Here is a 13,791-nt window from a genome sequence, read left to right as displayed (position 1 = left end):
GTTCAATCAAAGGAAACACATACAGAAGATGAGAAGATGACACATGAGGACGTAGGAGGCATTCAACAAACTGGTTCCCTGGAAGATCCAGAAGTCAGTTCTTTTGATAGCTCAGAAAATGTCAATATTACTAATCTGAGTGTCGAAGCAGAACAAAAAACTATGTTAACTGACAGCTCGCCATTAACTGAGGCTCACACTGAGGTTCAATCAAAGGAAACACATAAAGCACTGGAAGCACCAGAAGATGTCACCTCATTACATAACCCAGACTTACCTGTGGAAGTGATTGCACGGAAAGATTTAATGCAGAGAACTGGTTCCCTGGAAGACCCACAAATCACTTCTACTAACGGTACAGAAAATGTGAATGCTGCTGACCTGAGATCAGATAAGGATCCTTTACCAATCACTGAAGCAAACACCAATGTTCATTCTAAGGAAACTCATGAAGCTCTGGAAGCACCTAAAGGTGTAATTTTACAAGATAATCAAGACTTACCTGAGAAGGTGACAAATGAGGATAAAGAAGGCAGTCAAAGAACAAGTTCACTGGAAGACCCACAAATCAGTTTCTCAAACAGTAAAGGAAATGTTGATGGTTCACCAGTCAGTGAGGCACACACAGAGGTTCAATCAAAGAAAACTCATGAAGCACTGGAAGCACCCGAAGGTGTCATTTTACAAGATGGTCAAGAATTACCTGTGAATGTGACACATGAAGATGAAGGAGAAATTCAAAAAACAAGTTCCATGGAAGAACCACAAGTCATTTCTTCCAACAGCAAAGGAAATGCTAATGTTGTTAATCTGAGTGCCAAAGCAGAACAAGATATTTTGTTAGGTGATAGGTCACCAGTCATTGAGGCACAGAACAAGGTTCAATCAAAGGAAACAAATTATGAACTTAAAATACCAGAAGATATCACCTTGCAAGACAACCAAGACTTACCTGAGGAGTCACATATGAATCTGACATGTATGCAGAAGAATGTAGGATCCATTCAAAGAACTAGTTCCCTGGAAGACCCACCAGAGAGTTCTCCTAACAGCACAGAAAATGTTAATCATACCAATCTGAGTGCAAAAGCAGAGCAAGATATTATATTAAGTGATGGTTCATCAGTCAGTGAGGCACACACAAAGGTTCAGTCAAAGGAAACTCATAAAGCACTGGAAGCACCAACAGGTGTCATTTTGCAGGATAGTCAAGACCTGAGACCTGAGAAGATGACAAATGAGGATAAAGGAGACAGTCAAAAAACAAGTTCCATGGAAGAACCACAAGTCATTTCTTCCAACAGCAAAGGAAATCTTAATGTTCCTAATCTAAGTGCCAAAGAAAAACAAGATATTACATTAAGTCATAGGCCACCAGCCATTGAGACAGAGAACAAGGATAAATCAAAGGAAACAAATGATGCACTGGAAATACCAGAAGATATCACCTTGCAAGACAACCAAGACTTACCTAAGAAGTCACATATGAATCTGACATGTATGCAGAAGGATATAGGATCCATTCAAAGAACTAGTTCCTTGGAAGACCCACCAGAGAGTTCTCCTAACAGCACAGAAAATGTTAATGATACCAATCTGAGTATGAAAGCAGAACAAGATATTACATTAAGTGATGGTTCACCAGTCAGTGAGGCACACACACGGGTTCAGTCAAAGGAAACTCATGAAACACTGGAAGCACCTGAATGTGTCATTTTACAATATAGTCAAGACTTACCTGTGAATGTGACACATAAAGTTAAAAGAGACATTCAAAGAGCAAGTTCCATTGAAGACCCACAAGTCAGTTCTTCCAACAGCAAAGGAAATGTTCATGTTGCCAACCTGAGTGCCAAAGCAAAACAAGATATTACATTAAGTGATGGTTCACCAGTCATTGAGGCACAGAATGAGGGTCAATCAAAGGAAACAAATGAGGCACTAGAAATACCAGAAGATATCACCTTGCAATACAACCGAGACTTACCTGAGGAGTCACATATGAATCTGACATGTATGCAGAAGGATATAGGATCCATTCAAAGAACTGGTTCCCTGGAAGACCCACAAGAAAATGTTAATGATACCAATCTGAGTACAAAAGCAGAGCAAGATATTACATTAAGTGATGGTTCATCAGTCAATGAGGCACACACACAGGTTCAGTCAAAGGAAACTCATAAAGCACTGGAAGCACCAACAGGTGTCATTTTGCAGGATAGTGAAGACCTGAGACCTGAGAAGGTGACAAATGAAGATAAAGGAGGCAGTCAAAGTACAAGTTTACTGGAAGACCCACAAATCAGTACTTTTAACAGAAAAGGAAATGTAAATGTTACCAATCTGAGTGCCAAAGCAGAAAAAGAAATTCCATTAAGTGATGGTTCACCAGTCACTGAGGCACACACACAGGTTCAATCAAAGGAAGGTGTTGTCTTGCTAACAAACCAAGACTTGACTGAAAAAGTGGGTTTAAATGTGGCATGTACACAAAAGGATATTGGAAGCATTCTAACAGCTGGATTCCCAGAAGACCCACAGGTCAGTTTTGCCAAAAGCACAGAAAATATTAATGTTGCTAATCTGAGTTCCAAATCAGAAGAAGATATTACATTAATTGATGTGATTGATGACTCCCAAGTGCATTCTTTCACATGTAATGAATCTAATCTGAATTCAGAAGCAGAACTTAATGCACAAGCAGAGTCAGCAAAGCAGACCCAAATCTTTATTCAGTCTGAAACAAACATAGAATCTGTGACAAATTCAGAAAATCAAAGGGAGGGAGTGGACATCCTGGAACAGTTGGATTTACAGCGTGTAAAGCCCATCTGCTCTTCTACTCCAGAGCTTGTGTCTGACCAGGCTCATTTTACCCTGCTGGAGGCTACACCTGCCCCCTTACTGGACCATCTGCATGATAGTCAGCAGCAGGGTGACCACAGTCAGACAGTTGAACCCTGCGAGTCAATATCAGAACATGAAACCACACACCACAACCATTCAATAGGAGGGGTTGACGATGAGAAACATGTGCCTGAGGCATCTGCCGATACCACTGCAATTGATTTTGGATATGCTGATGCCAAGCCTGAACATGGGCAGGAAATGAATCGCAGTTTGGACACATGTCCTTTGGAGTCGGAGAATGTGTTTCGTCTTGGCAGTGAAGTTGGCATATATACAGTAGTGCGGGGGAACACACGCAATATCAGCAAAGCTGGTGTTGAAGCGAAGAAAGAGGAAGAGGAGGAGGAGGAGGAGGAGGCGAGTGCCCTTGAAGAGGCTTCAGCACCGGCCGTTGAATCTGCGTTGCCACTGACAACACCCACGATGCCAGAAATGATCGAATCTGAGCGAGTGGTGGGTGAGAAGGAGATTGATGATGCAGTCCAGAGAGCTGCAGCAACAGTAACATTAAAAGCACCAAGGAAAGAAAATTTAGTTCAAATCACGAAATTACAAGAATCAGACCAATCTCTTCTGCCGAGTTCTGCAGGGACAGAGTGTGAAATTATTGCATCGATTGATGAAAATTCTGAAATCTCTTCAGAGACTAACAGCTCACCTACAGAGAAAGCAGAGAAGGTAGAAACTACATTTGAGGTGGGTTGTAGCAGCAAAATGCCTCACAGCTCTGAGAAGGATGAAAAGAAGGGAGGAGGTCCGCCAGTTGATGGCTCCCCAGGGAAGGGCACTCTCTCTGCAACTGCAGAAAAGGAGACAAGCGCAAAGAATGCTGAGAACAGGACTGTGATCAGTACCTCACCGTTAGGGCTTTACGACAGACGTGACTGGAAGGGAAAGAGCTCTGAGTCACTGGAGAGAAAGGGAAAGGGAGGGACGGAGGCGAGTGAAGAGGAGGGGAGAGAGAGAGAGCAGGGAGGAGTGCAGACTGTATTCACACAGCAGGCAGCCCACACCAAAGGACTGTCATTGACAGAGACTGAGACGCATCCACTCCATGACAACCCACAGCCAATGGTGTCATCGCAGCAGAGAGGTGAGCCTGTCACTTCCGTCACAACATGCAGAGCTGAAACAGCCTTACCTCCTATAACCAGCAGCCGAACAGAAGCCTGCAGCTCTGCAAATCTCTCTTCTCCACTGTCCATCTCCACAGAAACAGCGAGAAAGGCTCCGACAAAGAGCGAGGCTCATCTGAATGAGAGTTGGACTGAGAGTGCATTGGAAGAAAAACTGCCAAGCAGCGATAAATCACAGCTCCCGGCAGCCTCTGCAGATGGTAAAGATTCCGCAGTACAAGCCAGCGATCAACAGGTGCAGAGTACTTCTGTGTTGACCCAAACTCCAGATAGTGGCACACGAATGGTCAAGAAAGGGACCGAAAAAGACACGATCCAGAGAATTGAAGATCAGCGCCCACTATCTACGTCTCATCTGGAAATGAGGGATGTTACTGGAACTTTTCGCAATGTGGAAGGTATTGCATGTGCAAACGAGAATGTGGACTCTCCAGGGAACGTAAATGAAAATACTGTGTTGTCCAGCAAGGTAAATGGATTTGCTTCTCTTCCACCACTGACGTTTCATGAGAATCTACATCATCCAGTAAGTGAGACAAGCTTCAACTTCCAAGGGTTTTTAAGCACTGGACCAGCAGAAGCTCTCCAAAAGACGACAACTAGTGAGAGTCCCTGGGAAGCTCTGAGAAAAACAGGAACGACTGCTGTGAATGAAACTATTCAAAAACATGACGGCAATGATACAAAAGATGAAACTGTTGAAAATGTCACTGGGAAGAGTTCTGGGGGAACGCCTTCACAACCAATAGTTACAAATGTGAGTATGAATGCTTTGAACACTGCTGAGGAAAGCAGAAATCTTGAAGTTATTCAGGAAAATGAAGAGGCAGAGAAGCAAACAATCAATTTAACTCTAGGCATGACTCATAATAGCCCAGAGGATGCACTTTCTTCAGAGCCTACTAGCGAAAAACACAATGCAGGATTGCAGGATACCACTGTACCAGAGAGAGAAAGTAACAAGGGTCTTTCCTGCACTGTTTTGCACCCGGGAGGTGACCCCATTGTGTCTGATGGAGATGTACAGAAAAAGACAGGGGTCTTCGTCACCATAAAAGAAGTGAATGAAAAGGATCCTGAGTCAGTGGAATATAATGTGGATGTAGCAGTTATAAGAGACAAAACATGCTTGAGTGACAGAACACAGCAGGAGTCAGAGCTGACGGATGAGTCAAATTTACCGGGAGGTGTTGAAGAGTCTTCTATGATGTCTGAGGTAAAACCTCTCTTATCTGCTTCTAAGGGCTCAGAAACAGAGAATGACCTACCTGTTTACTCTACTAACAACACTGCATGCATATCCCAGCAGAGGCAGGAGTCAGAACCTGAACAGACCCCTGCTATTTTGAATGGATGTTGTCAAATAAAACCTGAAGACCACACTCAAGACTTGCAAAATCAGGAAAAACCTCTCTCTTTGTCCGTGCCATTATCTCAGGGCTCAGAAACAGACAATACGCTGCCTGTTCTTTCTACTAACAACAGTTCAGGCATTTCCCAGCAGAGCCAGAAATCAGAACAACCTGACCATCCTCCAGAGGTTTCAAAAATATGTTCTCAAATAAAACCAGAAGACCAAATTCAAGTCTTTAAAAATCAGACAGATTCAGGTCATGACAATGAAGCAGTCCCAGAAATTGCCAAGGATTTTGGTGGGACAAAAGACCTTACTTCCCCTGCTATGGATGTGCTTGATCAGCTGGAAGGAAATATTTCCTTGCCCAACATTCAAAGTGATCCTAAAGTGCCTATTGTGCTCAGGCCGCCTGGCCCTATGCTGAGTCACATAGAGTTCATTAATGACTGTGACATTTCTTTCCCAGGAAAGGAAGTGCAGTTCAGCTCTGACCATAAGAAAATCAGCACTCTGAACAATGGAAATGATGTTGAAGCAGGAGCTAGAGGTGATACTGTAAGAAAAACTGAAGAAAACTGTAAGACTGAAGAGAAAAAGGGAGAAAAGGAGCAAAATGATGTATTATTTTCAACAGATGTCTTGGCAGCTAATGTGATGACTACTCCTGAATCCTCCATGCAAAAATCCCAGTTAGCACCTATTAACGTTGAACTGCACAAGGCTGGTTTGGCAGGAGAGAGTCTAAATAATGATGGAAATCCAAGTGAGAGGAAAGATGTAATGATAAATGAGGACACTGAAGTCTCAAACAAGCAGTCAAATACTGGTAAAGGAAGTGATTCAGCTATTATACCTACAAAGGATATAATTGAGAGTTTTACAAAACCAGAAACTGAGCAAAATAATGAAACCTTGTTACACAGTCGCACTCATCATCATGATGAGAAAATTAATCGGAAGATGTCACCAGCAAATACAATTGACCTTTCCTCAGATCATAGCAGCTCAGTAGATGTCAGTGCTGATAATCAGGCTAGTTCTACACAGAATTCCTTAAGAGGTACAGAAAGCTTTATTCCTGAGGAATCCTCAAGGATTGAGTCTTTCAAGTCAATCTCCACTGTGACAGCACAACCCAGTGCCTTTGATGTCACCACTTCAACTCTCAGCAATATGGCTAAAAATGTGGTCAAAGATGATATTGTTGTTTTGGCTGGGCCTGAACAGCTTATTCCGGTAAACACCAAAGAAATACATGATAAATATGACAGTGAAGAAATACAAAGAAAGACACATTTACGACAGCAAGAAAAAATACAGTTGATTGAAGAACAATACAGCACAGTTAAACAGAATGCCTCTGAGGATGAAAAGCATTGTGATGAGCCATATAATTCATTTGAGAATCAAATCACAGAGAAGGAGCAAGTGGCTAAAGACCTTAAAGAAGAAAAAACAAATACTTCCACAGAGCAAACTGAGAACTATAGAAAATCTGAGGAAGAGCTAAAGAAAGAATATACAAATAAGAAACATGGGGACCATAAGGAAACGGCAAAAGAAAAGGATGACAAAGAAGAAAAACCCGTAGATGAAACAGTTCCTGGAAAAACTTTAAAGGCTACTGTTTTGTCTGATCCTGGCTTAGTTTCCCCAGGGCTTCCCAGCATAGACCAGGGCTGTGGTAGGTCACTGATTGAGGGCGCTCATCCGTTCATGGATCAGGACCTGTCTGTGGCACTGCCAGTGGTGCAGGAGTCATGCTGTGAGATTGACCAGATAAAAGATCAGAAGACACTAAGTGAATTGGATTGTCCTGTTCCGAATATGAATTTCCAACCTCTAGGCCCAAAGCAACCACAGGAGTTGCAGTGCACTGCAGTGCTGTGTGAAGGTTTACAGATGCATGAAGGTGTTTGTCAAGAAGAAACTATGGTGAACGATCTTAGTTCCCAAGATCAAGATATCAAATTGATTCCAGATAGTAATGGAGGAGCTGAAAATGTATGCAGCAGTTTGGGAAACTCTGAGAGCATCTCATTGTTGGGAAATAATGAAAAGGAAAGTGAAAAAGAACTTGAAGCCAAAGTATCAGACCTTGAAAATGTATCTTCCATAATTAAAAGTGTAACATCTGCTTTGTATAAAGATGAAGCAAAGATAAATAACACTCAAACAGAAATTCAAGGGGATAATTTGTCAAGCACTACAGTGGCAAATCCTGAAGAAAAAGAGGTTAAACCTGTACTATCAGGGTCTTCAAATGGGCATGAGCGTGAACCTCCGGAATGTACTAGTCAATCAGATCTCAAAGTAGATAAATCTGAAAATCTGGATCATGGTGATACTTTAACTGAGCACAGTAATGCTGCTAAACTGCCTTTAAATGATTCAACAAAGCCAATTCAGAATTCTAGCAGCTCACACAAAGAAGAGGACCAATCCTTTAGTGTGGTCATTCTAGGCAACAGCAATTGTTCCAAAGAATGCAACAGTCAGACTGGCACTGTATTGGCAACTGTTCCTGGAACTCCTGAAAGTCTGTCTAAGCAACACGAGGCAGAATCTACTGTAAAGCTTGGTCCTGAGAAAACCCCTGAGCTTGCCACTCCTTTGTTGGATCCTGTGCTTCAGAATAAAATAGAAAATGACAACATGAATGAGGCCTCTCAAGACATAAAAGAAATAAAGAAGGAGATGATGAAAAATGAAGCTCAGTTATACCCTGTGGAGTCTAGTCAGACAGAGACTATGGCATTGGAGAATGTGGACCCCAGCTTATCACATAGTAACCAACAACAGCAGGACATTGAGTTATTTAGCCCAAAAACCTGTACAGGGACTAAAGAAGAAGACAGAAATATGGCAACACAAGCAGCTATTTCAGCAAAAGTACAGCAGATGGAGCACAGGAAGGAAGAAATAGGTGGATATAGTGAAGAGAATGGAAAGAATGAACCTGCAGAGAACAGGAAATTCAGAGAAATGTGCGAAAGTGCGAAGACCAGGTCATCAGAGCCTGATCTTAAAGATAGAAAGGAAGGAAATGAGAGTAAGGCTCTTGAATATGTGGAGGAGACCTCTATGCCTGTGACATTAAAAACACAGTCAGATACCGCTGATGGATTTCAGACTGAAATGAAGCGGCACTTCATTTCTGAATCATCTGTATGCCTTGAATCCAGCGCTGTCTCTGTTGTGACAAATTCACAGGACTCATCTCGGATGTTACTCAATACTTGTTTGAGTGCACAGCCCAGTGAGGAGGCCACAAAGTCCTTCGTTCAAATCCTACGTGAAAATCTGTCAGAATCTGAGAGTGGAGTGAGCCATGACCTAACAGATAGTTCACATGGAGATTCACATGGAGAAGTGGCCGTCATTCTAGTCAGCGATGCATCACAAAAAATGGAAATGACTGATGGTGGCGTAGACATCAGTCGAGGATCAAAACATGAAGAGGAAGCATTCCGTACAGATACAAATACAAGTGTATCACAAATAGGGAGCGGTTTAGAAAGCACATGCACAGATGTTAGCCTTTCAAATGAGATCACTTTAGAGACGATGATGCCTGATGTCACAGGATCTTGTGAGAGTTCAAACTGGATCAGAGAGATGAGAGAAGCAGTGTCTGTCTCTGAGATCCCTCTAAGAACTGCAGAAAACAGGTACTGCAGCCTAGAAAATGTTTTATTTTTCCTCAGGTTTTCATTAAATGTGTCACTTTTAAATACATTGTATAGTCTTAATACAAATATATTTAATGTAAATAGAATATTAAACATTAAAATATCCCAGCAGACATTTGTACCAACAAAGCACAATGCATTGCACTGCTGTTCAAATCATGAATTTATATCAGCAGTGTTGTTCTAGTCACACATTTCGCTAGCTCTTAATGTCTACATCAGCAGTGCAATTCTTCTACGTTCATCAAATATTCACTTAAGTTCTAGTCATGAGTTACCCCAGCAGTGATACTTAAGTCACACAAATCAGTGAAATTTACACAGAGAAACAAACAGATGCTAAAGTTAGCTGACTCAGCTCATCCTGTACAGCTTGGATCGTTCAGCAGCAAAATAGGCAGTTTGTGAAGATTGTGTTATCTCATCCAGAGCACTGTAAGAATTGATGAATTTCCTTTTTATTTAATTTATGTAAGTAGAGCAAAAAAAAATAGCTATTTGCTAATGTTTTGGCAAATTGTGCTATGTTATCAAACTGTGCATATTTATAGGTAAAGCTGCTGAAGTAAAACTGCATGTGGGATATTTTAATAGGCTAAACCCCATATTATAAAAAAAGCTCCAGTCAGAAATATAGGAAGTGTACATAATTGGGAAAAATCACTCTATCAATGATAAGGTAAAGATAAGGAGGTGATAAAAAAAATGTCTGTCTTTTTTTTAATATATATATATATATTTTTAGTCCATTTTCTCCCCAATTTATACAGCCAATTACCCAACCCACTTATTAGGACTTCCCCTATCAAAAGTGTTGCCCCAACTCACCAGGAGGGTGAAGACTAGCCTCCGATACATGCGAAGTTAGCCACCGCCTCTTTTTTCGAACTGCTGCTGATGCAGCATTACCGAGTACCATCACAGGTCACTCGGAGGAAAGCGCAGTGACTCAGTTCCGATACATCAGCTCACAGACGCCTTGTGCTGATCGACATCATCCTTTGAAGTGATGTGGGGAGAGACTGCTATCTACCCACCCAGAGAGCAAGGACAATTGTGCTTTCTCAGGGCTCTGGTAGCCGATAACAAGCTAGATGATCAGGATTCGAACGGCGATCTCCTGATAATTTTTTATTTCATAATAAAATTTTATTTCATTTTAACTTAATTATTTTTTACCATTCAAGTAAATATTAATAACAGTATAACAGTTAACATAGATTGTTTAATGCAGCTGAGAAAAATTAAATTATAGATCAGGGCTTGCCGGTAAGTAGCATAATGGATAGCATAACTCGTCAGAACACCGGCTCTCTCTCTGCTCTGATAGGCAGTGCTAAAAAGGGGGAGGAGGAGGGGGGTGTGAGTCTGTCACTGCTGCTGCACAAATACTCTCATTATTGAAAACACTGCAATATGATGTAAAATTACATTGAATGAGTCATTGTTAGCTATAAATTATTCAGTCTTTTTTTTATATACTTATATTTTCGGTTACTATTAATATTTTCAGTTGCCAAATATTAATCCAATAGCAGTGTGGGAGTGTTTGCTTATGTAACCATGATGATTAGATTTTGATAATAGCGTTTGTCACAGAAAATGTCATTTCTAATCGCAACTTCTCAGTTCCTGTTTTGATTTAAAATCAATTTAACAAGAGTAGATACCAACTTTACGGCTCTTACGTGGCCTAAATTACAGTGTAGTGGGTACAGGGTTTAATTTTATATTTGATATCTTGAGATAAAAATGGAGATGAGAACAAGTACTACTACAGCCCATTATCCCTTGAAGGTGACCTCAGCAGTGACATCAACTCATGCCCTTTAGGGCAAGAAAGGGCCCATTCATATAGCAACCCACAAACACAACGCACCCTCACACAGCCTGTAAACAATTGCTGATAGGATCTTTGGGTTGGGACGTTAATCGTCTCTCGATCTGCTTTTTGTACTTCTGTTTCTTTCCCTCTAGACCATTCGAGAGCCTCGATTCACCTCAAGCTGACTTCCAGACACCAACAGAGGAGAGCATCCCCCCAGTGAGAGAACAGCTAGACGAGCCACCAGACAGCAGGTAAGAGGTTATATCACCATATTGCCACATGCAGCACTGTACTCTTTTACAGAAGGCATTACAGCAATTTAAAGTCGATAAGCTATAACATGTTTTACCCAGAAACTGGCTTGAAAGGGATAAACGATGCTAAAGCACCAAAGTTGCCCTTTTGATGTTGACATGCTGATAAGATTTGACCGTTAGAGTTTGTAATCTCCTTCTAAGACTGATTCAGGGCTGGGTTAAAGCTCCAGATGGCTTGAGTTTAAATCACAGAAGTGATCGGATTAAAATAATATCTGACTCCTAAGCTCTAACAAACATCTGTAGACTGCACACGAAGCTGTGCAGAGAGACACCAGGCCCTGCTGGTTGAGATAATCAGTCAGACCACACGGTATAGTGGTAGTTTATGCAAGAGTTTAGGAAATGACATCATTACTGGGAAATCAGAGGAGACAGTTCCTTAGCAGCTGATGCCTTAATGGAGCATAGAGAAGGTAAGTTAATGTATTATAAATGTCAGTGTCTTTTACTGTGGATGCAGCAGGAAATTGAAATCCTGGTAAGTTATGCTAAGATTTTTTGATTTTTTAGATTTTAAAAGTCGAATTGACGTCATTGTTTATTGCAGTGTTTAATTATCTTTGTTACATAATATTATTTTAGATATTTATTTGGTGTAATGTAACCAGTTTCTAACATTCCTATCAAAAGGTTTGTTTGCTGATCTTTATATATCAAATACTTCCCTATTACATGTTCATTATTGTGGTTTTTCAGGTTTTGACTGTGTGAATCTTTTTAATTTTACACAGGTGTGTTTTAAATCCATCAAGTTTTAGTGCATTTTAAAAAATATGCATAAAAAGACTGCATAGAAATGTTCAAAATGAAAAAAAAAATGCACATATTGCAGAAAGACTTTCAAACTAAAAGATGAGGTGGAAATGTTAATTTCTAAAGCCAAATTGGAAAAATGACAATCATTAAAAAGGTTTTAATGATTATGTATCAAGCTCTCAGCACTTCTGGCATGTCTGTTTGGACTCTCGTTTTTTATTTTATTTTTATTATTCTTATGAATTGACAAACACTTAGGATGTCCACTGGAAAGCACAAAGATGTTAGCCCTTACTAGGTGGGCTAAGTGGGTTTGAACTGCTTGGCAACATCCATAAAAAAGACAATAATAAATAGTAAATCAGGGTAAAGATGGTGCTGCTAAAAAGAGTTAAGGAGTTAAATCTCTCCATTCTGCTTGCTTTGATTGTTTCACTCCCAATCATGGCAGCCATCTAAAACTTTGTATTGCAGAAAGTGCTGCTAAGTGTTCTCTGAGACTAATTTGTCAGTGAAACTAGTCAGCTGTACAAAAGTGTCCACTCTGCACAATATGGTCGGCTCCAGGTGGATCTGTACACGCTCACCATAATAAAAGTATACATGTGTTCTCCCAAATGTGGTCAACAGGTTTTGCTACTTGCAGTCTGAAATCCGTATTTCTTACACTGTTTGACATGCGTAGCCTGTTGTGTATCAAGTGAGCTCCTCTGGACGGGCCATTTTTCTCTTCTTAAGGTTTGACTCTGAGATCTTGATTAAAGCAACATATGTACAGTATCTCCAAAATTGCAACTTTAAATTAGAAAGAAAATAACCTTCTTATCAGTGAAAACCTTTTTCCTAGTCTGTTCAACTTGAAACTCTGTTCTGCTTGTTTTGATGCTTCTCCTTATGTCATCTAAAGTCTTCTTTTCCACATATTTGTAGTCGAAGGAAACAACTTATTTTTTTGTACAGGGAAAAAATGTTTTTTTTTTTTTTTTTTTTTTACATTTAATAACCCATTTTATCCCTAAATTACAAGGCCAGTTACCCACCCCACTCATTAGGACTCCCATTATCACTAGTAATGTCCCAGGGCCAGGAGGGTGAAGACTAGCATGATTGTGCTCTCTCAGGACTCCAGCAGCTGATGGCAAGCTGCAGGTACATAAACAGGATTCAAACCAGCGATCTCCCAGCAATCATAGTGGCGTGCTTTAGTCCGCTGGACCACTCCAAACTTATGTTTTTCTGTGAAAATGATCTAACTGCACATAACATTTATAAAATGTTTGGATGGAATCTCTGTTTCTTTAAGACTGAATCCAAAGAAAGGCTCCAAAATTACTTATAACATAGTCTTGTTACACTGACTGTCAATGACAGTTATTTAGGTCTTCCATCTACTGTAAACTTGCTGTTTCGGAGACATGTGTCTTGTCCATGACTGAGACAATATTTTTGCCTCTTCAATCTAAATTCTGTTGTTATAGAGCTTCATTTTGACCATGTAAAGAAATGGAGCACTTGCTGCTTGTCAATCAGAGCTTTTGACCCAGCTTATTGCTAGAAGAGATTGGGCGGATGCGACAAAATTAGACAAATAGATGAGCATATTTCGAGTTTCAGTATTGTCTGTCCTCTAAATAGGAGGTTATTTTTTTAGTTTACGTTAGACATTACTGTGTGCTGGTGGTGTTTCAGATTGTCTTTGGCTTATTACGGCTGTTCTACTGTAGCTGTTAGATTCTCTCTGGCTCTCTGTCAGACTTGGACCACAAGGAATTTAGGCTGCATGCATGAGTGT

General features: G+C 40.6%; 1 protein-coding gene across 13 annotated transcripts in view; it reads left to right on the top strand.

Moving 5' to 3' along the window:
* Positions 1 to 2,614: 2,614 nt before the first annotated feature.
* tacc2 (transforming, acidic coiled-coil containing protein 2) overlaps positions 2,615 to 13,791 on the top strand; it is an 83,291-nt gene continuing 72,114 nt past the window's right edge. For 7 of the 13 annotated variants that reach the window (XM_049481819.1, XM_049481827.1, XM_049481823.1 and 4 more), the window contains exons 1-2: positions 2,626 to 9,074; positions 11,073 to 11,174. In XM_049481819.1, the coding sequence (XP_049337776.1) occupies positions 3,109 to 9,074; positions 11,073 to 11,174 (6,068 nt within the window). In that variant the 5' untranslated portion in view covers positions 2,626 to 3,108. Of the gene's footprint in view, positions 9,075 to 11,072; positions 11,175 to 13,791 lie in introns of all 13 variants that reach the window. The other 6 variants (XM_049481826.1, XM_049481825.1, XM_022684725.2 and 3 more) reach the window with 3 other exon arrangements.

The sequence above is a fragment of the Astyanax mexicanus genome, chromosome 7, assembly GCF_023375975.1.
Source record: "Astyanax mexicanus isolate ESR-SI-001 chromosome 7, AstMex3_surface, whole genome shotgun sequence".
Classification (NCBI taxonomy): Eukaryota; Metazoa; Chordata; class Actinopteri; order Characiformes; family Acestrorhamphidae; genus Astyanax; species Astyanax mexicanus.
The sequence above is the reverse complement of the archived record's forward strand: the minus strand, read 5'-3'. Positions and strand labels throughout refer to the sequence as shown.